We start from the raw sequence: 26,246 nt of genomic DNA on the forward strand, positions 1-26,246 counted from the left end.
CGATCAATCAATATATAAGTTTGATAAAATCATCTAAGTAAAACAAAAATAATCTAATGCCTAACTTATCCCATGAAAAACTTTATATTTGTTTTGAACATCATTCACTCACTCCCTGCACATATGAAGGACATATTTTCTTCTCGTAAATCACCTACTCAAGGACAATTTAATCAAACCGAACATAGAAATTAAAGTTAATATTGTAAATTTCTTGGTGTGTACATAGTATCTGGACTAATCTCTCGAGTCGGGTAGAACTGCAATGTGTGGCAAAGCTCAAGAGATTTAACACGGCTGCTAATATTGTAATCTTTGAGAAGCTTCATAATTTTTCTTATATATAGATTGCCATTTTCTTCACTGATTCAACTATTATCAGTCTAATAAAACACTGAAAATATGAAGAAACGTTTTCATATTTTTGTTGAGAGACTAAAAGGTTTTCCTTGTTTGGCTTGGAACACTACTTGGAAAGTAGGATGTGATGATCCAAGAAGGGTGATCCATGCATTCAAAGTTGGTTCATCTCTTACACTAGTATCATTGCTATACCTATTGGAACCACTCTATAAAGGGATTGGCCAGCACGCTAGTTGGGCTGTCATAACCGTCGTCGTGGTTTTCGAGTTCACCGCAGGTATATATCACTTCCTATCCAAAATCAGTTGGTTCTGTTTTTGTACTTTTACATCATTGATATTGCGAAAAAATGTGACTGATGCGGCTGCAATTATAGTTATGATATAGTTATTAGAATTAGTTGGAGTTGATTATTAGTTATAAGTTGTCTAGTATTAGTTGAAAGTTAGTTAAGATTTGTTACCTTGATTTTCTTGGTGGTGGTCGGGGTTTGAACCTCAGATCTTGCATATTTTATGCATTGTCCTTACAAACTGAGCTAAGTTCACGAGGACTGTTACCTTGATTATGAATACTATATAAATTGTCTCAAATGCTTATTGACTTGTTGTAATTAGATTTTTCCATTCTGTCAAACTCTAATTTCTAAATAATCAATCTTTCTTTTAGTCTATTTTTCTCTTTATTAAACTCTACCATGCTTCTCCAATAGCGGTTGAAACTTGCAAGTTTCAAAAGCAAGCATGATTTAAACATTATATATATAGTAACATAGGCACATAGTATACCTGAATGAGTGTAATTTCTAGTTTATTTTGATTTTGATGGCAGGGGAAACTTTATGCAAAGGACTAAATAGAGCATATGGGACACTATTAGCAGGAGTATTAGCATTTCTTCTTGATTTTGTTTCAAATTCATTTGGTCAGATCTTTCAAGCTGTTTTCATTGGTGTTGCAGTTTTTGTAATAGGTATATATATTATTAGTAATGTTATTTGAACATCATAAAATTTGACATCGTATGCGAACTTCATACAAAAATACACCCAACACAACCGTCAGCGTGATTGAAAGAAAACAAATCGTATGTTTGTAATATGTCCAACAACATATTTATTGTCAAAATATCGTTGCTTGTATTTAAGTACTTGATCACAGGATTAATTTCGATAAAGTTCCGTTTGTAGTTACTCAAACTTTAACCTTGTTCTCACTATCTTTAAGCTAGTCTTGAGGCCTCAATTGTAGCCAAAATGAAAACTTATATCTAAATTAATTGTGTATGGTAGGATCTGCAGCCACATATATGAGGTTCATTCCTTGTATACAGAAGAATTATGATTATGGTGTGGTTATATTTCTCTTGACGTTCAATTTGTTAATCTCGATTTATCGGGTTGATCATCATGTCTTGAAGATTGCACGAGATCGCTTCTACACCATAGTCATTGGTTGTGGTGTTTGTCTCTTGATGAGTTTTTTGGTATTTCCAAATTGGTCGGCGGAAGACCTACACAACTCCACAGCTTCCAAGCTTGAAGGCCTAGCCAAATCTTTAGAAGGTACATATATTAAATTCATAGTATGAATGGTTTTACTTTGTATATATTATTAACATTTTATTGTAATGTGTGGAATATTGCAGCTTGTGTCAATGAATTTTTTTATGGAGAAATACATGTTTCTGATGGTGATGTAGAATCATCTGAAGATATAATATATGAAGGTTATAATGCAGTTTTGGATTCCAAATCCACTGATGAAACATTGGTAAGTAGTTATCAATCGATCTTACAATGATCGGATCACACACAAAGTATATGTAGTTTTGTGTCTCATTTCTTTTTAGAATAATGCTAAATATTGCAAATGAAAATTCGTGAAAAAATGCGAATGTGTTGCAACCGTTGATTTGGCAATAGTTGCTTCGGTCTCACCACTTATCTTTTTAACTTTTTTTCTTTATTTTTTTTAATATTCAAAATGATATAGTACCTGTTTGGATGTGCGGTAAAAGTGTCATTCTCGCGGGCCGTGGATTTTGAGAAGCTACATATTGTAGCTTTATGCTGAACGTGCGGTGGCGTTAACTCTACCGAAGAAACAAACATACGCATAATATCAGTTGTTAATTACATAAAGCACCTAACTGTGTACAGTGAAAAAATATCTTATCCTTCAAATGATTCTGTTCTGAATTGTGCAGGCATTACATGCAAGTAAGGAACCAAGGTTTTCTAGGTACTGTCACAAATCTCCATGGCAACAATATGTAAAAGTTGGAACTGTTCTTCGTCAATTCGGGTATACGTTGGTAGCCCTACATGGCTGTTTGAGAACAGAAATTCAGGTAACATAACTTTGTTGGAGTTACCACTTTTAACAGTAGAAACATATTACAATTAATGAAAATGGTGATATTACAGTTAATTAATAGTAGTTATATTACAATTGATGTTGATTAAGATAATGTAAAAATGCAACATCATCATTTGTTAATGCTCAATTCAACATCATTAAATGGACCAAAAGCGCTACTAACTTCTTTTTTTTCTTTTGTAGACACCGGGATCAGTTCGAGTACTATTCCAGGATCCTTGCATAAGGCTAGCAGCAGAGGTATCAAAAGTGCTAATAGAACTTGCCAACAGCATAAAGAGTCGACGCCATTGCTCACCAGAAATATTTTCTGATCATCTTCATGAAGCACTGAAAGATCTCGATACTGCCATAAAATCTCAGCCACGACTCTTCTTAGGATCTAATGACAACCAATCAAATAACATTGTTGCGGCCACCATAGCTGCTACACAAGGAACAACAAGACAGACGTCAAAAAAGGAAGTAGTGAGAAGCCAGATGAGTAAAATGGCTATTACTAGTCTTGAGTTTTCTGAAGCATTGCCTTTTGCTGCTTTTGCTTCTTTGCTTTTGGAAACGGTGGCGAAACTCGACTTAATAATTGATGAAGTTGAAGAACTTGGGAGGTTAGCGTGCTTCAAAGAGTATACACCTGGTGATGAATTTTCTGTTAGTTCTGAGAAACCAAGAGATGATGGTTTGGAGAAAAATTTACCTTCTCATGGGGGAGAATGATTTGGAAACGGAGGGTACAAGGATATGCATTCTTTCGTGATATAATGTGGATTATTTGCTATTTTCGTAAAAGATCGTGATAATGTACATTGTATGTGATTATAACATAAGTAGCCATCTAAGAGACAAAAAAATTCTTGTCCCGCCAATCTATCAAGCATATGATCTATTTTGGTGGCTTTGCTGAGTTTCCTGTAATCCATGTAGATTTTTCAACCAATGATAGTTTTGGTTGGAATACAATGTACCAAACTAACCCACACACTAGGATATATGATACTAACATCAAGCCACTTGATATTTTCTTTCTTGACTACCTCCTTCATGATGGGGATTTACTTTTGTTTTTGATTCTATGTTGTTCTTCGAATTTTCTTCAAGCAAGATTATGTGCATGTAGATAGTTGAGCTAATACCTTTACTATTTGTCATCACATAGATTTCTTGTGTTCCTTTAACACTTGGATTAGTAGCACCACATGTGTAGAGCTAAGAAGTGAAGAGATAATGATTGATAAAGTGTTACTCTCCCTAAATAAGCATACTTCAAACAAAGAGTAAGTTATTTGAGTTCGAGCACAAGTTGTCCTATCAAGTGAGCCAAACTCCTTATCCGGAGCTTTGAAGAAGGTTGCTCTGGTTCTTTTAAGTCGGCAAGCTTCTCTTGGAGTTCATCCATTTCATCAAAGTGCTCGAACTCCGAGATGTGTTGCTCCTTGTTCAAGTGCTTATGGACTAGTGAATAAGCAGTTCTGGTCCTGAGAACTTCTTCTAAACCTTCATAGGAAATCGTATAGCTTTAGACACATTGAAAGTCACTTGTTGGTCATTTACTCTCATGGGATCAGTTCGGCTTCGCACACATTAATCATTGTCTTCCTATTCCCTATAGCAAGGAAGGGTCTTGATATTTGTAATATCATCGTCAACTTCAAGACAAAATAATGATGTTTGTCTTGATATTAATAATTTTAATAAATCATTAAGGTAAACTCATTGGAAATTATCACAGCAAAGAAAATAAACATATAAATAAATAAATCTAATCACACAATTACTAGGATATTCATATATATACACACATACTCACGACTATATATTAGCTAGAATTTCGGGGTGTTACATGAAGAACCTGAGGGCCAAGATAGAGAAAATAGAAAACTAGAAGTCCACAAGTGTCAAGTCTGAGATGGATTTTCATGCTGAGCTGGAGTCTGAATGGAAGCTGCGTGAGGAGGCCCAAAAACTGGCTTATGATGGAAGTTTTACCCCACACCCCTACGTTTATACTTTCACCCCAACATTTGACTTAAACTACCTAATTTACCCTTGTATATAAAAGAAAACTAAGTCACTTTCACGTGTTCACCCCCACCTTTCTCACGAAAAGTTCTCAGAAAAAAGCTGTGAGTGCATACCGCAACCCTTCCATGCCGGAAAAGTTCAATTTTTCATGCCAAACATGCCGGAAACTTTTCGATTTTCTTTGCCATGGCAAACATTTCAATTTTTTTTTAGATTACCGGAATCCTAAACTCCCCCCAAAATCATTGATTAATGGTTGTATTTGTTCCCTCAATCATTGATTGGGGTGTTCTGGATTTTCTATGCTCGTTTTCCATTAATCCATTTCCAGAACTGTTTCTTGATGTTTTCCGGTTCAGGTTGCATTTACCTTTTTATTCCCTTCAGGCAGCGGTTCTTGATGCTTTCCAATTAATTGTTTAAGGCTGTGTTTGTCTCTCAGTTTTTCTTTTTACAGAAACTTTTTAAGCAAAAGGAAGTTTGCAATTGAAACATATTTTGGTTCATGATGTTATTGTGTTTTAGTTTTCTATTTTTTTTATTGATCAATTTTTTTTATTCAGCGGTTCCAGCAAGGATGTGTAGACTTTCCGGTATACATTCTTGAAAAATTTAGATGAGAGTTCCAGAAAAATTTCAGAAACGTTTTATATTGGAGCAATAAATCGGAAATACATACCTGAATGAATATCATCATGTGGGGGTGAACTGATACTGAATGAGAAATGTTGAGAGTGAAGGTGAAAAATTAATGTGTAAAAAGTTAAATAAAAAAGGGTAAAGTTGGAATTTTTGAAGATTTGTAGGGGTGAAAGTACATGTGTTGGGGTATAGGGTAAAATTTTTGCTTATGATACATGAGTTCCGACTCCCATAAGTTGAAGGAATGTAATAGAAGATTTCCGACATAGAGAAGTCAATGAGGCACCACGACAAGGAGGAAGAAGAAGACCTTGATAACCAAGTTGTCAAAATCGGGATTTTGCTCCAGGTCGAAAGGGAAGAGCAAAATAAAAAATTGTAAAGTCGCAATCAAATCGAAGGATTTTACTAACTATTTTTGTAGAATCAATATAAGAAATCGTAAAATTGTAATCAAATCGATGTATTTTTTTTTGGCTTTCGCACCGGTTTCCGACCCACCAAAGGTGGGCGACTAATCCGGCTCGTGTGTAGAGGCATGCGCACTGGCCAAGCGTTGTTCCCCCTGGAAATCGAACCCGGTATTCCCCGTGTATGTCCTTGGAAGGAGCTCCTTGCCACTGGAGCCCAAGCAACATGGTTTCAAATCGATGTATTTTATCAAAACAAAAAAAAAATGCTAAATATATGTTATAAATTGTATATAGTCAAAAATGACACTTTAATTTTTGCATTGTAACAAAAAAAAATGACTCTTTAAAGTCCACAAAATACTTATACGTAAATGACTAAAAGAAATGGACAAAATCCTTCAAAACCCTTTAAAACCCTGCTTTTGTATGGATTTCATGATTTTGTGAGATTTTGATGCGATTTTACTAGGATTTTGCCTATTTTTGGATTCTACTATGGATTTGAGTCGTTGAAGGTGAATAAAGTCGCAAAATCCTGGATTTTAAGATTTAAGTCAGGATTTTGACAACAATGTTGATAGCAATCTTGTGGATTCATCTGTTGATACGAATATTGATGCAAGTAAGTTTGATGAAGTGAAGGTTGAACAAGTTTGTCTTAAAGTGAATGTTGACCCCATATTGCCAATCTCGACTTGATCAAGATAAAGAAAGGCCTTGGTTGTTGACTCCCTAAATGAGATGGATGACTCCACAACAATAGTGAATTCAGACGTGCCAAAGATTCTTGAAGCTCAAGTAATGTCGATATGGGAGATGGTTTCCTCTTGCTTCCTCTTGTTACTGTCATATCGGCCAACATTTCTTGTCCTCAAGGAAATTTATATTGTAGTAAGATAACAACTCATTCTGAATGATAAGAACACAAAAGTTTTTACCTGATCGGATATTTGATGCATTCGTTTAATCGAAGATTTCAGTTCTCTAGACTTCATGTCAGTAGATTTGAAGAATTGAATTAGGATGACCACTCAGTCGACACATGCTACTTGACCATACAACTTGAAGACATCTTAAGTAAAGAGCAAAATGATTCGAATCAATCATTACAAAGAGTAAAATGATTTGAACCATTTTTTATTCGAATCAAAATCACGGTGATTTAAATCAATCTTCATCTTGATATTGATGATTAAATCATTGTTCGTGTACATCAAATCAATCTCCGTCGTAACCCAAAATTGAGATTTTCACTAATGATTCGAATAATTAAAACCTTGGATCGAATAACAATTAAAACCTTCGATCTAACTTGATAGGGTGCTATATGTTTTTCTAACAATTGATTTCTCTCAAGAATCTTGATAAGAAATCAAGGATCTTAAAAAAAAAAAAAAAAATTAGAGCATCTTTTCACCTCCAAAGGTAATTGTGGAAGTTAGTTCTCAAGACATCAAAGTTGAAGGGAATTGAAGTCAATTTCATAGAAAGCTCATTGATTGACCACATCACCACAAAACCAAGTGAAACGTCTCCCACACATAGGAAGATCAACTAAACACTTTTCATAAACAAAAACAGTTAAAATGGGTAACATTAACCTGACTAGGGACAGCTCCCTACTCTATCTTGTTTTGCTTCCCCTTCAATTTAGAAGGAATGGCCTAGAATCCCTAATTAACTTAGGGAAATGTTAAGTGCCCCCGAGACACTTTTTAAGAACTATAAGTAGTAAGTATTTATGAAAATGCATCTAAATAATTCATTGAAAATTGAAATATTAGACTTTTTTGAAAAATAATTAATTATTTAAGAATGCTTAAAGAATATCAAGGGGCAATCGTTAACAAGGGGAGTGGTTATGGTGCATAAAGAAATCCTTATGCACCATACATAAATCCCAACCCATTAATCAACTGCAAGCTCAATACCTCTCCTCTCTAGGCCTGTTTGCTTTATTTGTTTTTTACACCCTCACTGTTCACACACTGCACCCCCTTTCCCTTAAATTTTTTTTCTATTTTTTTCTTAAAATCACGTTAATCTTTTATTGTTTTTTTATTATTGTTATTTTCTTTGTTTGAATATTTTCCTTGATTATTTTAATTTGTGTGTTTATTTTTTTGCTCCATGTTCTCCAAAGTAAAGACCTTATAGAGATATATATGAATTTAGTGAAGGCATGCAAAATGTAATTGGTGAATTTTGTAACTATGAAGGGAGAAAAAATGTTAAGTACTCACCACTAGAATTGGAAAGGCAATATGGCCTGTTTGAGAGCATTGTGCTACCAAATATATATCAGGTCTATCCTATGTTTTTTTTAATAAAAAATGGCTTTATGAATCCTGCTATGAAGCATTATAGTTTGTACTATCTCTATAAAGGAAATTATGTTACATCTTGTTACAAGTACCTTAATTATGTTACTATCTCTATGATATTAGTCACTGGGATTGCAGACATTGCAGCTGTTGCAATGCGTATTGCAGTCTGTGTGATGTGAATTTATTTTTAATTTGTATCAAATGTTATAATTTATTACTTATCTTAGAAGCCACACATATTCTATTTTCTCTCTAATTATTACTAAAACCATAATTATGGTTTTGATAGTCTTCTATGTGAAACCAAAATAATTGTCTAATGGTTTTATAATAAAACAAAAGACCAAATGTAATAAACATTTAAACCATTATTCTCTAACTTCAGGGTATGGATTACTGAAACCATAAGTATGGTTTAATGGTTTTGATAGTCTTGTATGTGAAAACAAAATAATTGTGTAATGGTTTTTAATTAAATTATTATTGGTACATGATTTTAAATAATGATTAAGATGTTATACACTGAAATTATTACTGAAACCATAAGTATGGTTTAATGGTTTTGATATGGTTTAATGTTACGAATCAAATCTCAATCTATGCCAAAACCATTTTATTGTGGAAATGGTTTCTGTGAGTTGTACTCCAAAACCATTAAATGTACTTGATGGTTTTGATAAGTGTTTAATGCCCTCAGATATGCAATTAACAATTTTACAATACAAAAATAGTCACGTCAAATGCCTTACAAAATTGATCCAAATCACTTCTCAATATAAGGTCTCAGTGGACAAATGAATTCAATCCAGCATACTCTTATTACCTGTATTACTTATATGCAAACTTGTACACACTCAACAAGGTTTATGTTATTAACCATTCATCTCTTAATAGAACTCTAGCTAGGCCCTTAGCAATTGACTATTGCCTTCATTTCCCTTTTTTCTCTATCAATTTCAAGGACAGTAGTGAAAATAAGAAAAAGTATATTAAATACGGGGCAAGACTAGACTCTAGAAAGGAGTGGCGTAAGATTTTGTGCTTTCTTGTCGTTATTATTCCAATATGGAAGTAACTGAAGGTGTGATCTTGATTCCTTGTTGTTGTCTTGTTCTTCTAAACTGCGTATGAATGCCAATCTGGAAACATATGAAAAAGGATTTTCGTGTTCTTGAGTTGTAGATCTAGGCTTATGTGTTCATTATTTTCAAAATCTAAGTCTGGATTTGTAACAAGGATAAAAAAGGATATCTGAATATGTGATTGTTTTCAAGTTTGGGAGAGTTTTGAAATTCCGGCGCGGCGGCGCCACCACCGGCCACCGCGCCGGAATCTGGGAACGTATGAACATTGAAGTGAAGAAGATGAATATTGTTTAGTGAGAGAAGAGAATATTGTTTAGTGAAGAAATGAAATGGAAAGGGAGAAGAGAGTTCTCTAAAGAAAGAGAAACTTAAAAAGGATGGGCATAAGTTAACGTTTTAATCATGTGTGCTCCCCTCTTCCTTTTTAAGATACACTAGCAAATCATGATCCATTAAACAAATCTGATGGTTATCAAGTTCTTATGTATGGTGCATAAGGAAATGACTTATGCACCATAACTTATGCCGTTAACAAGAACCATTAACTCATTTTCTCAATTATTAAACGACAAATATATATATCATTGTCTCCTTTACGCTTCCTTCTCTCAGTGGGCAACGTCTCAACTCTAGTCTTGACTTAGTCAGTTCTATTTTTCTTCTATATGCACTAGGTTGTGTCTCACTTTTTTGTTTCAAAGAAATCTTAATCACTGTGCAAAATTGAATACCCAAAGATTTTCCAAGCCCTCCAAACTCTGAACTAGAATGATTATTACTGTTCTCTGTCAACGTGATTACACTGCCAATTCAAGTGATAAACAATAGGCATATTTCATAGATACTTAAGTGGACAATGGCCATAATCCATTCACAAAATTACCTATACGAACCACTAGAGGAAATACAATATATTGCCAACATTGACTAAATATTTGTGGCTAAAGGAAAAAAAAAAAAAAGGTAGATAAACTACGAGATAAGTGGAAGAAGGAATAATTTTTGGAATTCTTCTAATACCTTATTGAAAATGATCACTTGTTATTAGTGAGTAAATATAACAATTGAAAAGACGCAGAATAGAGTTTAGGAAAATTTTATGGTGAAGTTATGAGAACGATTTTTTTTATGAAGTTAATCATATGGCCAATCATTGAGCATTTGTGTATTTAATTCCTGTCACGTCAGATTATACGGTTTATTGCACATTTGCTCATAAGGTGTGTCATTGTATCTTTACTTATTGCAATTGAGTCCCTGATTAAATCAAAATTAAACAATTTTATTATTATTTTATTTTGTAAATCATAAATCTTAGGCATTAAAATTGAGGACAAAATTTGAGGAAGATGAATTGAGGTCGAAAAATCACTAAAGCATGTCAGTACCTTAAATGAATACCAAGAACACCGTTATTTGAGATCGGAAGATGAATATGGGTGGGTTAGTGATTTTTCGTTCGGCATATGAATTCGAAGATATGAAGAACACAAACAAAAGCAACACGAAGGATATATTTGTATGAAGAAAGATGAGGATGAAGGAGACGAGGAAAGATGGAGACGAGAAAAGAGGAAAGTGAAATCCTAATTTTTTTTTTGGTGTTGGTGGTTGTCGGGGTTTGAACCCCAGACCTTGCATATATTATGTATTGCCCATACCAACTAAGCTAAGCTCACGAGAACAGTGAAATTGTAATTTAAAAATGATTAAAGAGTTTCTACATAATTAATAAATAAAATAAATTAATAAATCAAAAGTAATTAATGTTTTCTATGATGACTGCTTTGTAATAAGGAAAAGTTTAGACTTACAATGATCTACCAGCAATACACTAGTTGACATGGCATCAACAGTTATCCTATTAACTAAATAAAATAATTTTTTTCAAAAAAGTCAGTTTTCTAACTACATCGTACAAGTGCCCATGAGTTTATACAAGCTATTAAATTTTAATCTTTTAATAAAAAAAATTACGGCTAATATTTTTTATTCTAAACCAATGATGTTTTTTTAACAACGGCAAAAATGGAATAAAAAAAGAGAAGTGATATTTGTACAACCATTTTGCAACAACTTTTGGACAACTTTCTCTCTCATACTCACATGACATTCTTATTCTCTCTTCCTTTTTCTCTCTTCATTGTTTTTGACCAATAAGAAGTGAGAAAAGCAAGGTTGTCACCAAAGTTGTCATCAATTAGATGTACAAATATCATTACTCATAAAAAAATGATAACACATTTCATTCTATCCACTCTTTAAACAATTAAATGACAAATAGAATGAAATTTTTATTGGTTCCATTTTGCCTCGATTATTTTGTTTCATCATTCCACATAGATCCTTATCGGTTTATGTTAGTTGTATTTGAGTAGAAGTTTTCATTGATTTTTTGGTAATTCTCAATTTGTGCTTGACATAATGAAGTTATTTCTTTCATTTTCTGGATTCTCTGGATTGAGGCATTAAGGTTGACGAATATTGAGATGAAGGTGTTGTAGAAGATGAATAACTTCATAATTTTTTATTTTAAGTAAAAATCAATTAGAAAATACATATTGCTTATTTGAACTTGCAACAATATATTTTTCACCACGAAAAAAAACTTGCCACAGTAGCATTAAAACAGCCATGTAAGCACCTGTTAATTAATGAAGCTTGATGGTAAAAGGCAACATTATAGGCATTCTATTTTATGACTCAAATGAACAATTTATTACATCGAACTTTCTGTTGGTCAATATTTTATCTTGTGTATATTCGACAGGTAAATAAAGGTTTAAACCTGTAAAATCCTCTAAGTCCATGATGGAAGTTGCTGGGTTCGACAGGTATTAAGAGCTTTTGACATAAAGTTGTAATTCGACAAGCAGTTAGATTGTGAAGAAGCTGGTTTCAAGTGTCCAGACACGTGGAAGGCATGCAGTTTCCTATCGAAGATATGTAGTTCTTAGCAATTTAGTTTTGTAGTTATTTTATCTATGTATATATAGTAGTTTTTTATAGGAAAAACGGGTCACAAATCTTATTTATTGAATTCAAACACTACTCAAAGTACCCAGCGTAGAGAGAAAAGAGTCTGAATGTATGTCACTTGATTTGTTGAACCACCTTTTAATTCAATGTAATGCAATTTACATTTCTTTAAGTTCCTGCATTTAAACTATAAGTCTTTTACTTGTTTCACATCACTGATTTCTGTCCAAAGACAATATCTTCATCCTAAAAACAATTTTCTTCATCTTGTTCATAAAGCAAACTATGAATACGAAGAACATTCACATTTTCTAGAAAAAAGATTGCACAACTTGTTCTGGGATTTATGGTTTGATCCTGCTTGTAATAATCAAAATTAGTCTTATTGTTTACCAAAAACACCAGTAAACACTTTCGCTCAAGCATTGTCCTCTCAATGTGAGGTGCATTTGAGTCGGTTGCCCTTGCCCTGTATCAAACAGGATTCTATCTCAATCAAAATCACAGAAGAGTTGCATCTCAAGCGACTCCACAGTTGCACAAAGAACAACTTGCACAGTAGAATGATCCTATCGAAGGGGAAAAGCTACTTTATGCGTGTGAACTTCTAGTAAAACTCTCAAACCTTTGGAAACTTTCTGCTCCATGGAAATTAGCGACTTTAGGTAAGGGATTTTTTGAATTCAGCTTTTCTAACCATGATGATCTTCAAAAAGTGTGGAAAATGGGTACATGTCAAGTTAAACCTGGGATCTTGAGCCTCCCTTGATTTCAGGGCCAAAACACAAAAGCAGACTCATGCTCAAGTGTGGATTCGACTTATTGACCTTCCCCAAGAATATTAGATTCATCAAACCCTCTTTGAAATTGCGAATGGTATAGGAACATCAATTTCACCAGATGATGCTACAAAAATCAGGTTGTTTAGGCATTATGCTAGAGGGTTGATTGATTTGGACCTCTCTAAAAGAATTCATGAATCCATTCTTATTGATAGGGAAGGTTTTGCATTCTATGTCCCTGTCATTTATGAAAAAATGTCGGATTTTTGCACAAATTGTCAATCTATTGGACATGTGGTATAGCAAGTTGTAATAAGCTAAAGTTAAAGGAACATGGTACTAGAGTGGATCCTCCTAAGGATCAACCTGCCAAGAAGGTTCCAGGTCATGATAGACGTTTGGCAAGTGCGCCAAATATTATCGAAGTAGTAAAAATATTGATCCCACGAGGATTGTTTTTAATCTCAATAATTCAATTACGTTGGAACTTAGGATGTATAAAAGTTATTTTTGTTTGCCACTAGGCAGTAGATTGGTTTGATTGCATAAAAATAATGACGGAAAATAAAGTTGGTGTTTAAGAATAAGAGATAGATGAGTTTAGGTCTTTCGAATCATCTATGTTCCCCTAAGTGGTATGTTGCACCTATTCTTATGAATGATTTTCTAGTCCCGCAATAGTTAACAAAATAGTCCTAATCAATCCCTTGAGTTAGGACCCTCTTCTCAAACTACAGCCCCTAATTCCTTAGGTGGTCTAATAATCCTTGAAGGTTTAAGCACATTAACCTAATATCACTAACAAACGATTATCCATTCCTAGACTAACCATGTTTATTAGAACAATTCAATTAGGTCTAAGTCGAAAGCTATAGTCAGTAGTCATTCGTTCTCACTAAATCATGTTTATATTTGATCAGGATATAAAAGGCATTAAGAACAATTGAATTGAATAAAGACTAAATAATCATTCACAATAAATAGAGTTTCACAGCATCATGTATCAATTAGGGTTACAAAGAATCATCTCAGACTTAACCTCTAATGGATTTAGCTACTCATAACAGTGTTTACAAATAACATAATCATTAGAGGAATTAAAACATACACAAACTGATGGAAGGATGAAGAAATCGTCCTTCTTGGCCGTCTTGTAGTCTCAAAATCGCACTCTGCTCTCTTCAATTCGTAACCCTTGTTTTTGGAATAGACTTCAGCTTAAATAGGCACAAAAATTCGCCTAAATCGTTTCACGTTTTAAGTGAATCGTGACACGTTTTCACCTTGTGGAGCAAGAAACTGAATTAGGGTTTCACCAAATCGTGTCACGTTTTACCAATCATGACACATTCCTTGAATGTAGAATCAATGATTCTGATGCTTCCCAAATCGTGTCACGTTTCCATGAAATCGTGACACGTTTTTCCTTTTGCATTTCCTTCAGTTTTTCTGCTCTTTTTGCTGCATAAGTCTCCTTGTGAACTCCATTTTGTGATAAAAATACATAGAAAATTACGTAATGACAAGATGTCATCAGGTCACAAGCCTAGAATATTAACTACTCCAACGCAATATGGTTAAAGCAATAAAGATAATGGAATCAAGGAACATCGGCAGCCTAGCAAACTACAAAATATGGATGACTATAAAGCAAAATCCATCCCTGATCAAGAAAAGAATGATATGAATTGTGATGAGGATTCAGAATCAGTAGACACCTTCTTTCATGACGAGCATCTTGATGAAGTAATAGCAGATTCATCTTTTTTGGCAAACTCTGATCAACAACTTGCTATTGTAGATCCCACTATTCCTGATGTGGTTTAGCGAGATATGGAGTTTCTGATGGAATCATGGGCTAGCATGAATCATAATGATAAATTGAATGAAGCAAATACAATTGATAACCAACAATTTCAACTAGTGGTTCCGAGGAAAAAAAAAGAACAAGCATAAGCTCCAGGCTGAAGCTAAAAATGGGAATTATGCTACTAGGCTTAGGGTAGGTGCTCCCAAAGGTTTACAAGATTTGATTTTTCTTTGTTTTTTTTTCCTTCCTTGAAAGTTTTGGTTTATGTCCCCCCCTCTTTTTGTACTTGTTTCTTTTCTAATATATAATTTGGGTGTTGCAGTAGGAGAGCCTCTCTGCACCTAATCTTTTGCTTAAAAAAAATAAAAAATATTTTATTTGGCATAAAAAAAATTTATTACAAAAGATATTTAGAGGATTAACTTGAAACAATCACAAAATATATTTGAGAATGAATTTTGTTTAATGACTAAAATTTGTCTTGAGTATGCAATGTGTTGAGTCAGACGCGTCGGTTGTTTGTGTGGGAAGAAGAGAGCTTGAGGGAGTGTTTTTTTTATTACATACCACTGTGTTGCAGGATGATGTTCATGATACTTGGAGGTGGCAATTGGATCCAGTTCACGGGTACTCGGTGCGGGAATCCTATCGGTTTATTACTAATACTGGTGACATGTTAGATAGGACTCTTGTCGACGACGTTTGGCATAAATCAATTTCTTCAAAGGTGTCATTGTTGATGTGGCGCTTGCTCCGTAACAGAGTTCCTACGAATGACAATTTGTTGCATCGTGGAGTCTTGCCTTCAACTGACACGGCTTGTGTGCGAGGGTGTGGTACAACCGAAACTGCTAAATACCTTTTTCTTCATTGCAATATCTCGAGTGAGCTGTGGTATTAGGTGTGGAAGTGGTTAGGTATTTTTTCGATACATGAAGGTGAGCTTCGACATCATTTTATTTAGTTCACTAAGATGGCGGGCATGCCAAGAATTACTCATTTATGCTTCAAAATTATTTGGTTCGCAACTGTTTTGGTTGGTGCTTTTTTTGAGTATCATTGTGACTTTGTAAATATTGTCGGTGTTCCTCCTTTTGCACACTTTATGCGGGTGGAAACATTGATGGGTGTTATTAATCTCATTTTGATTTGTTAAAAAAAAAAAAAAAGACCAGAACATATTTAATCACAATAGCAGGCTCATTTGACTTAGTTTTCTTGTACAATAACGCGGAAACACCCCACAATTAAATTTCTTGTACAATAACGCGGAAACACCCCATAATTAAAAAAGTGAAATTTTCTTGACTTCTGTAGTAAATAGAAAGAAAAATATATTTTTTTGGGTTCTAGAAAAAATATTTTTTTATTTTGAAGAAAAAGACATCAGCCTATAAATATTATATCCTCGTCAGTCGCTTAGACGTACTCGTGCATACATCGTATTAAAAATGGCCAGACTATGTTCTTACTCTTGTCTCTATGTTCTCTATGTCTCACTGCATTATTACTTCTTCACTTGCTTCGCTATGAGTACTAATAAAAACATCACCACTGATGAATTTGCACTTCTTGCATTCAAATCCTCTATTACCTTAGATCCTTATCACATACTTAGTAATTGGTCAATCTCCTCTTCTACATCTTTCTCATCATGCAATTGGGTTGGTGTCACTTGTGATGAGCATCATGGAAGAGTAAAGGCATTGAATCTTAGTAATATGGGACTTGAAGGTAGGGCGTAGCCTTGTTTATGAATACAGTAGCTTTGCATTTTTTTTCTTGGATCAAATAAAAATTTTGTGCATATAAATATAATTTTTTTTATTTTAATCCTAAAGTATATGAAATATGATGTTTTACTCTCCCCATATTTTCCTATTTGTTTTTTTGTCCCTAACGACCAATTTATGTTCATATTAATGTCAATGTTATGATTCTTTTTATGTTTAAGATATGTTCAACTTGTATTTATCTATTATGTTCAATTCTTATATGTTCATATAATATCTAAGAGATGTCAAATCATGTCTATTACCGACCAAAAACGAAATTGAAAATTTTGGGAGGGTGAAAATATCTTGTTTTATAGGTTAGGTACCTAAATCAAAATTATCTATAGTTTTATAAACGAAAAACTTATTTAACACTTTTTTCTTTCTATAAGTTTGTATGTTTTAAAATATATTTTTTGAAGAAAGTATGTTTTAAAATATTAAGCTATCCTAATAATATAAATTTAGCCACTCTAATCAATTCTATTTGTAAAAATTGAGTAGAAATTGAAAATTAAAAAAATTATCAATTGATTGACAAGTTTATGGGTTAAATATATTTAGTATCTATAAGATGATCAATTTTTGTTTTTTGTCTCCATATAAAAAAATCGTATTTTTTAGTTCTTAAAAAATTATTTCAAAAATACTTTTAGTCCTTGTTAAGTCAACATATATTTTTGTACCATTTTTTGCACTTATGTATATAAAATTATTAAAAACGAACTTCCACAAAAAATTAGTTCAAAGATTATTTTCAATTTTTTTTAAAACCAAAAAGAGGAGCAGCAAAGGGCTGCTACCACAAAAATTAATTTCTAGATCTAAATTTTTGTTAACTTTTTCTTGTGTTTTTTATGTTTAAAAATTTCATATTTAATTCGTCATGTGTTAAAATAAATAAATAATTGTGGGGGAATTATTTTATAATGTTTTAAACATACATGCAAGAAAACATTCCAAAATATATATTAATTTAATAAATGAGACTAAATATGTTAGCAAGATCCCCTAAAAAAAATATTAGCAAGATAATTTTGTAGAGACTAAGTGCCATTTTTATAAGGACTGAAAATATATTTAACTCTCGGTTTATTATTTGTTTTCTTTGACAATTTCAGTCTTTATAACAACTTAAAAGAAAGATTTAAAAAACAAAATGAACAGTGAATTTCTTGCAAAATTTAAAATTTTCACATTGTAAAATAGATTTTTTTTAGGGGAACATTGAAAAAAAGATTGTTAGTCAGTTTATTATGTCAAAACAAAACATTTTGTTAAAATTGATTTGTCGAAGCCTCATTGATCTCAACTTTCCTAAATATATTTCTTTCGTGTTAATCTATTCTATATTTTATATATATAAAAACTATTGTATTTGTTTGGCTTAATACTTAAGTTAAATATATTAATTTAATAATATTTTTGTCCTTTATATTTGACCTCTTGTAAAATTCATGCTAATTTCGCCACCGGTTAAAGGTACAATTTCCTCACAATTGGGAAATCTCTCTTTCCTTGTTATTCTTGATCTACAAGGCAATAGTTTCCATGGTGAGTTGCCACAAGAGTTACTTCAGTTGCAGAGACTGAAGAAATTGGACTTGAGCTACAATGATTTTGTTGGAGAAATCCCCGGAAGGATAGGAGACTTATCAAAACTTCAACAATTGGATCTTAGCTATAATAATATTGTTGGATTTATTCCTCAATCTATATCCAACTTGTCAATGTTAAAGTACCTAGATTTAAGATCAAATCTCATCAAAGGAGTCATACCAACAACAATTTCCAACATGTCTACACTTGAAGAAATCCATTTAGCTAGAAACTCCTTATCAGGTATCTATACTCACACCATTACACAACATCTTAATTACATGCATGTGAATATATAGTTGAGTTTGACTAACTTTACTTGTTAGTTTAGGTCTTACACGTTGCATATGAATATATGATACTCTAGGACAACATGTTATGTCTTCGTGAGTTTAGCTCAGTTGGTAAAGACAATGCATAATTAATATATGCAAGGTCAGAGGTTCGAACCCCGAGATTCTTACCACACTAACCTAACATCATATACAAGAATAATCTCTCACTTTCTCTAAAATTATTTGATAAAACTTTCCTCAACTCCCAACATGACTTTAGATATTTCCTCAAGAAAGAAACATAACTTTAGCGTTTACATATACACATATGTAAAAAAATTGTGCTCTATCTAGAGGTGTATTTCTTTACAAAGTAGGCAGAAATGTGTGATTTTTTAGAATATAAGGATGAAAAGAAACACAATATAGGATTATTGATTAATCATGCATTATATGATATTTAGTAACATATGAATCATGATAAATGTCTTTCATCTATCTATGTGGAACAAAAGGTGAAATTCCAAAAGGAATTGGTGATCTTACACACTTGACAATGTTGAACCTTCAATTTAATCTACTCTTCGGCAACATAAAATCAACATTAATGTTCAACAGCTCATCTTTGCAATATTTGGCGCTTGGTTTTAATAACCTGACTGGTATTCTTCCATCAAATATTTGTCAAGGGCTTCCAAATCTTAAATTACTCTATCTTTATCAAAATGATTTTTCTGGTAAAATTCCAAATATTTGGCGTTATTGCAAAGAGTTGGAAGATTTAGAGCTATCCTACAATAATTTTGATAAAGGACGTATTCCATCTGACATTGGAAACTTGACCAAGCTTCAGTATCTGTATCTTCATAGCAACAACTTGGAGGGTAAGATACTTTTTCTCCATCACATGATGACGTACTTATTTATTGTTTCTTTAAAGTTGTATGCTCCAAAATTTTCAACTTCATCACTTTCACATATATTTAAAAAAAAATTAGGCTGTGTATTAAATTTATTTATTTTATATGTTGATATTCCAGAATTACTGTTTATTTAATGTTTTAGTTAAAAATGTCACCAAAAAGTAGTAAATTTAATTAGATGTATTTTCTTTAAATAATATAATTAATGCATCTAAGAGACATTATTTTTAAATTGAATGTATATTTAGAGAACAAGGTACTATGTCAAAATAATATAATAATTAGTTAAAAATAATTGACTCAGTTGATAAGAAGTTGATTGTTATGTAAAGTTGTGGATTCAACTCTCGTTGTCAATGTGATGATAGGTCTTCCCTAAGTCTATTAAGTCAGAGAAAAGAATGTAGTTCAGAGAGGGTTGATTCTAAAATAAAATATGAGCAAAGGATTTTAGAGTGCAGAAGTTTACAAATACATGAAGACATAGACTTGAGGAAAATATTAAAGAAAGAAGATGCGTGAAGGAAATGAAAAGCATCAACGAAGAAGTCGAAGACTTGGAAAATTAAGACAGAAAAATGAAAAATCATTGTTTTGTGGACCAAATCTTGCATTGATAAATAATTCTTTTATATTTTGTTTTACATACTTACATGTACACAGGTGAAATTCCATTCTCCATCTTCAATATCACTTCTTTGAGAGATATGAACTTTGACAACAACAATTTATATGGAAACCTTCCACCTAAGATGTGTCAACAACTTCCTCAGCTACAAATGTTTACTTTAGTGTCTAATAATTTTGGAGGAAGCATTCCGGGATCAATTGGCAATTGCACATCGCTACGAATCTTAGGTCTACAACACAACTTTTTTACAGGTATACCCGGCCACAATTTTATATATATATATATATATATATTTTAGAAATGCTAGCAACATACATTTTAACACACACTTTTCAACACACACTCTTTGATTGGTTAAAATTCACATAGGACCCGTCAAATTCGAATGGGACCCACATGATTTGAGGGACTCATGTGAATTTTAACCAATCAAAGAAAGTGTATTGAAAAATGTGTGTTACAATGTGTGTTGCTAGTCTTCCTCGTATTTTTTTATTTTAAAAAGCCTAATGGCAAAACTAACATGCACATATTATCAACTATTGTTGACTTCTATATAGTTTTAAGGGTTAAATATGTTTTTAATACCTACAAAATCACAAGTTTTCAAGTTTAGTCCCTATAAAATTTTAATGGGAATTTTAGTCTTCCATAATTTAGTAGTTTGTAAGAATAGTCCCTATTTTGAAACTTTTTACAAAAAATGGACACTTTTAGTCCTCTAAAATAACCCCTATAAAATGAAAATAGGGACTAAAAGTGAATAAATTTTTTGTAGGGACTAAACTTGAAAGATTGTAATTTTGTAAGGACTACAAACATATTTAACCCTAGTTTTAAATGCATATATATGATATAGCTATCAAGTCCTATGTTGACTCCAATAAAATACTAGAGAAGACGGAAAATGATAGTTTATTGTTTTCTATTTTTTTAAGCTATAGATATCTTTCGGGTGTAATTGTAAAGATTAATTCACTTGAAATAGTTGAGATCTATTTAAGGAGTTGACCTTTCTCAATAAATGTTTTTCTATATTTTCTATGTTATTTTGATTATAAAGAATGATGAGTGCTTCAACTATTTAGCACCACATTAAATATGCATCTTTATTGTGGAGTATAATCTATGAGTGCTTATGGAGAACTAGTATGGACACATGTGCCAAACACGGGCTAGACATTCGTCATACTTGATGGAGAGAATATTGTGATGTATCAAGTGTCAGTTAAAGTCCAACATTAAATATAAGAGAGGAGGTTGAATAACAAATAAGAGAAAAAACTTATATACTTACGCCTTAAAATTTTGGATGAAAATGTGATATCATTCTCACTTTAATGACAACTGTTTCTCCAATGTGTCGATCCACATCAGTGTTGGCTCCTTTAAAAGGCCAAACATCGATATCATCACTCGGGTCAACATTGTGGGATAGTGGGAGTAGTTCTTGGTGGTGAATCACAGACACTGTCAATTTTACACTTAATGAAGAGATGTTAATGTGGGTTAAAATTCTACAATGTATGCAAGATTAGATGTTGAACAACATATAAGTGAGATGTGTCATATACTTAATCTCTTAAGACTTTGAGCGAAAATGTGATGTCAATCTCACTTGTGTGGTTGCTCTTAGACCAATATGATGATACAACCCAATGCAGACTCTCACGTAGGTCCTAACATTATGATGATTTGTTTTGTTAGTTTTTATCTGTCATTTGTTTAATTTTTTGTTTTAAATTTTAGTTTTTAGATGTCATTTGCTTTCATGCATTTTTTTATTCAACCTCAATTATTTCAAAAAAAAATTACTTTTAGTATTTGGTGAGATCTGACAAAGAAAAAAAATGTAGATGTGAGTTGACAAAATACATGATCGTTAAACAGTTTAAATGATGTGACATTTTTTAATGAGTCTAATATTTTGGTAGCATATTTACCCAATAATATCCAACTCCTTCAACAAATTAAATCCATAAAATTACCAGCAAATCACTTTAGCCCTCCTACTCGGACAAATAAAATACACACTCCTTATATTTTTTTCCTTTTCGTTTCTCTCATGCTTAAATTCATTTTTCATCAAATTTATTTTTTTAATTTTCGTTCTCTCTCCTCACGAAAGAAATGAACAAAAATATTGCTCTATGAAACCAGAAGTGGTTCTTGGTTGTAGATCTTGGATGCAAAGAGTCTCATACTTAGGAGAGATATGTTAGTGTGTCAAGTATGAGTTAAAGTTCCGCATTGGATGTAATGTAATAGTAGATGTTGAGCAACATATAAATGAAAGGACACTCTCTCTCTTCATTTTCCGTGGGTCCTATTTAATAATTCTTAATAAATGTTGCTTAATCATATACTTGTGGGTTTGCTTATTTGTTGTTTCTCATGATGTGTTCTTATAGGTTTGATACCTATGGAGATTGGCAATCTCAATCAACTTCAGCTTCTGCAAATGGGAAATAACAGCTTGAGTGGACATGTTCCTTCAAAACTATTCAACATTTCCACATTGGTAATTTTGCATCTTGAGCTAAATTCTATCTCAGGCATGCTGCCATCCAATATGGGATTTGGCCTTCCTAATCTACAAGAGCTACATATGTACAAAAACAAATTTGTTGGAAAAATTCCAAATAGTATATCCAATGCTTCAAACCTCTTCATAGTTGATTTGAGTTGGAATAAATTTAGTGGAATTATACCTAACACTTTTGGAAATTTAAGATTCCTCAAATCACTCATTATAGGTGGCAATTCTAATTTGACTTTAATAGATGATGCTCTTGAATTCAACTTCCTCACTTCATTGGCAAGTTGCAAATATCTTGCAAATCTTGAAGTATCAGGGAATAGCTTACTGTCAAACCTTCCCAAGTCCATTGGAAACTTAACTTTAGAAAACTTTTGGGCAAATTCTTGCGGAATTAGTGGAAATATTCCACTAGAAATCGGAAATATGAGCAAGCTGATTCGCTTATCTCTGAGTAAGAATGATCTAAATGGACCAATCCCTACTACAATTAAAGGGTTACATAAGCTTCAGTCTTTGAAACTTGACCAGAATGGACTGCAAGGATCCATCAATAATGAGATTTGCGAACTTAGGAGTTTAGGTGAGTTGTCCTTAACAAGCAATAAGCTTTTCGGAGTGTTACCAACATGCTTGGGAAATATGAGTTCTCTTAGAAAGTTGTACATAGGATCTAATAGGTTAACCTCAGAGATACCTTCCTCCTTTTGGAATCTCAAAGATATTCTAGAGGTCTACTTATCCTCCAATGATTTAACTGGAAATCTTCCACTTGAGATTAAGAATTTGAGAGCTATTGTACTATTAGATTTATCAAGGAATCAATTTTCAAGCAATATTCCTACAACCATCAGTTTCTTGAAAACCTTAGAAATTCTCTCCTTGGAATCTAACAAATTGAAAGGGACTATCCCAACTTCAATTGGTGAAATGTTAAGCCTCAATTTCTTGGACTTGTCTCAAAATCTTATAACTGGTGTGATTCCAGAATCCTTAGTGTCACTTTCTTATCTTAAGTACATGAATTTGTCATACAATAGATTGCAAGGAGAGATTCCTGATGGAGGACCTTTCAAAAACTTTACAGCTCAATCTTTCATGCATAATGAAGCACTTTGTGGAAGTGCTAGATTACAAGTGCCACCATGTGATAAACAAAGTAGGAAAAAGCCAATGAAAAAGATGTTATTAATCAAAATCTCATTGCCTATAATTGTGCTGGCCATTTTGGTTGTTCTATGCACAATTCTTCGAATGCGTAAAAAGAAAAAAGTTGAAAATCCACTTGAAAGGGGTTTATCAACTGAATTAGGGGTTCCAAGAAGGATTTCATATCATGAACTTGTTCAAGCAACTAATGGATTTAGTGAGAGCAACTTACTTGGAAAGGGGGGCTTTGGCTCTGTGTATCAGGGAATGCTTTCTACCGGGAAGATGGTAGCAATTAAAGTACTTGACTTGAATTTGGAAGCAACATCAAAAAGTTTCGACGCAGAATGTAATGCAATGCGCATTCTTCGACATCGAAATCTTGTTGAGGTTATTACAAGTTGTTCAAATAAAGATTTCAAATCATTGGTGATGGAGTTTATGTCAAATGGCAGTGTGGAAAAATGGTTATACTCGGATAACTATTGTTTAGATTTCTTGCAAAGGTTGAATATAATGATAGATGTTGCATCTGCATTGGAGTATCTCCATCATGGTTCTTCAATACCAGTGGTTCATTGTGATTTGAAGCCTAGTAATGTGTTACTAGATGAAAATATGGTTGCACATGTTAGTGATTTTGGAATTTCCAAGCTCTTGGATGAAGGACATTCTAAAATCCACACTGAGACTTTAGCTACTCTTGGCTATGTTGCACCAGGTACTTAATTTATTCTCTTCTATGTCATATTAGATAAAATGAATATGAGTTTAGTTTGGTACACTCACTTGAAAAAATAACAGTGATTTACCTAAATATTTGATTACTAACTTGTAAAATACACACACATTTAGCAAGAAAGAAAATTTGATTACTAACTCTTTTCTAAAAATTTGGTCATTTTTATTATGTTTGAGATCAAATATTTAATAATTAGTGATTAATGTTGATGTATACAGAGTATGGATCTAAGGGAGTGATTTCTATTAAAGGAGATGTGTACAGCTATGGAATAATGCTAATGGAAATCTTCACAGGAAAGAAGCCAACAAATGAAATGTTTGTACAAGAATTAACCTTAAAAACATGGATTAGTGAGTCAATGCCTAATTCAGTTATGGAAGTTGTGGATTACAATTTAGTCTCACAACATGGGAATGAAACTGATGAAATTGTATCACATGTATCATCTATTTTGGATTTAGCATTGAGATGTTGTGCAGATTCACCAGAAGCAAGGATTAGTATGACAGATGTAACTGCATCACTAATCAAGATTAAGATCTTATTCATCCAGTGAAAAAGCATGTCAATAAATAAATCTATGGGTCACTGGACTATAAAATCACATATTATCTTGTATTTTGAAACCTCTCAATATTCTTGTATTACTACATTTAAAATTCTTATAACACTTGAGGATATAATTTTATATGTAAGTTATTCATATTAATTATTGATAACTACGGTGTAGACCGCGAACGTCGTGCCCGTCTGTTTGTTTTTCTCAAATGAATATAATGTATAAAGTCAAGTACACATATGTCAACCCAGAACTCTTTTCCACACTAGGTTGGGTACCATCATTGCCTCTCATAGCTTGGTACATCACAAATATTGTCAGTCGAGCACCATCTTCGCCTCTTACAAAAAGTCAATCGAGTACAATTATCACTTCTCACAAGTTAGTTCACTCGTCATATTGATCCACGCATCTAATAGCAAAATAATAGAGCCAGGATTCCCAACTTTCAGCAGCAGAATCCCGCATTCAGGCAATTAGACAATGTCGGTCGAAAAGTGATGTTGATGAAAGGAAAAGAGATCACAGTTTCATTTTAATTGACAATAACGGTCAAACAACATTAGTTGAGTCTGTACATGTTAGAGTATGGGGAAAGATGCAAGAAACAAACCCTATGTAGTTGAAGAGTCTTCGTTTTTGAGCTCCCCAACGCAACTCCACTATTAGCACACCTCCAATGCACAAAGCAGGTTCAGGTAGAGTGAATTCATGCAACCGGTTTACCTGTACAATGCGTCACCAACACATTTCAGGTTTCATGCACATGAATACATTACTATCCTCTATAACATGCAGTTTTGGACATGAACCTCTGAGATAAGACATATTTTGGAACATAACTTATAAATAGACTCAGGAACCTCGGCCACGCTATTCCCTTCACTTAACCATTACAGTGCCCTATTTGCAGTTCTATCCCCGGGCTCAATTGTATTCAGAACACTTTCTTCTGAGTAATTATTAGTGTCGGATGCAGCAATGACTTTTGAGATGTAGTTTTTCATATAAGAAGTTAGATCAAAAGCTAAGACAACATAATATATGATTTCTTTTAAGACACTCCCAATTTGTATAAATGTCCTTACAGGTTCAATCTTGATGTCCACCGCAATGCTATGAACAACATAAGATATTTCAGGAAACATTTTGATGCAAAGTTGATTGCAGAGGCCATTTTCAATACCTGCAAAATATTTAGAGTGCATATTAATACCATTTGAAAAACAAACTAAACCCAAAGAGCC

At 32.9% G+C, this 26,246-nt stretch overlaps 3 protein-coding genes across 3 annotated transcripts; 2 read left to right on the plus strand and 1 right to left on the minus strand.

Moving 5' to 3' along the window:
* Nucleotides 1-390: 390 nt before the first annotated feature.
* On the plus strand, nucleotides 391-5,416 carry LOC146937647 (aluminum-activated malate transporter 12-like; the record flags this gene model as incomplete). The annotated part of the gene is made up of 6 exons (XM_085749486.1): nucleotides 391-640; nucleotides 1,195-1,335; nucleotides 1,655-1,927; nucleotides 2,011-2,135; nucleotides 2,572-2,715; nucleotides 2,928-5,416. Coding segments are annotated over 6 exons (1,467 nt in total), but the record flags the coding sequence as incomplete, so codon positions are not given.
* A 10,820-nt stretch (nucleotides 5,417-16,236) lies between these two features.
* LOC146937648 (uncharacterized) lies at nucleotides 16,237-25,178 on the plus strand. The gene is made up of 6 exons (XM_085751849.1): nucleotides 16,237-16,538; nucleotides 18,062-18,421; nucleotides 18,969-19,337; nucleotides 20,040-20,258; nucleotides 22,419-24,416; nucleotides 24,656-25,178. Exons 1-6 carry the CDS (start codon nucleotides 16,256-16,258, stop codon nucleotides 24,994-24,996), a joined length of 3,570 nt encoding a protein of 1,189 aa, XP_085607975.1. The 5' UTR covers nucleotides 16,237-16,255; the 3' UTR covers nucleotides 24,997-25,178.
* A 248-nt stretch (nucleotides 25,179-25,426) lies between these two features.
* Nucleotides 25,427-26,220, minus strand: LOC146937649 (uncharacterized). Its single transcript, XM_085749487.1, has 2 exons — nucleotides 25,902-26,220; nucleotides 25,427-25,725 (listed from the first exon to the last, which is right to left on the minus strand). The coding sequence occupies exons 1-2, from the start codon at nucleotides 26,205-26,207 to the stop codon at nucleotides 25,552-25,554; spliced, it is 480 nt and encodes a 159-aa protein (XP_085605613.1). The 5' UTR covers nucleotides 26,208-26,220; the 3' UTR covers nucleotides 25,427-25,551.
* Between the last annotated feature and the right edge of the window lie 26 nt (nucleotides 26,221-26,246).

The sequence above is a fragment of the Medicago sativa genome, chromosome 3 (assembly GCF_051527215.1).
Source record: "Medicago sativa cultivar Bolivia chromosome 3, Bolivia_mono, whole genome shotgun sequence".
NCBI classification, from domain to species: Eukaryota; Viridiplantae; Streptophyta; class Magnoliopsida; order Fabales; family Fabaceae; genus Medicago; species Medicago sativa.

Bases quoted from the DNA above. Each gene is read 5' to 3' on its own strand.
- LOC146937648 (XM_085751849.1), top strand. From the start codon at position 16,256: ATGGCCAGACTATGTTCTTACTCTTGTCTCTATGTTCTCTATGTCTCA. The intron at 16,539-18,061 runs GTAGGGCGTAGC...CACCGGTTAAAG, and splicing joins TAGTAATATGGGACTTGAAG to GTACAATTTCCTCACAATTG. The intron at 18,422-18,968 runs GTATCTATACTC...GTGGAACAAAAG, and splicing joins AGCTAGAAACTCCTTATCAG to GTGAAATTCCAAAAGGAATT.
- LOC146937649 (XM_085749487.1), bottom strand. From the start codon at position 26,207: ATGCACTCTAAATATTTTGCAGGTATTGAAAATGGCCTCTGCAATCAA. The intron at 25,726-25,901 runs GCACTGTAATGG...CGCATTGTACAG, and splicing joins GGGATAGAACTGCAAATAGG to GTAAACCGGTTGCATGAATT.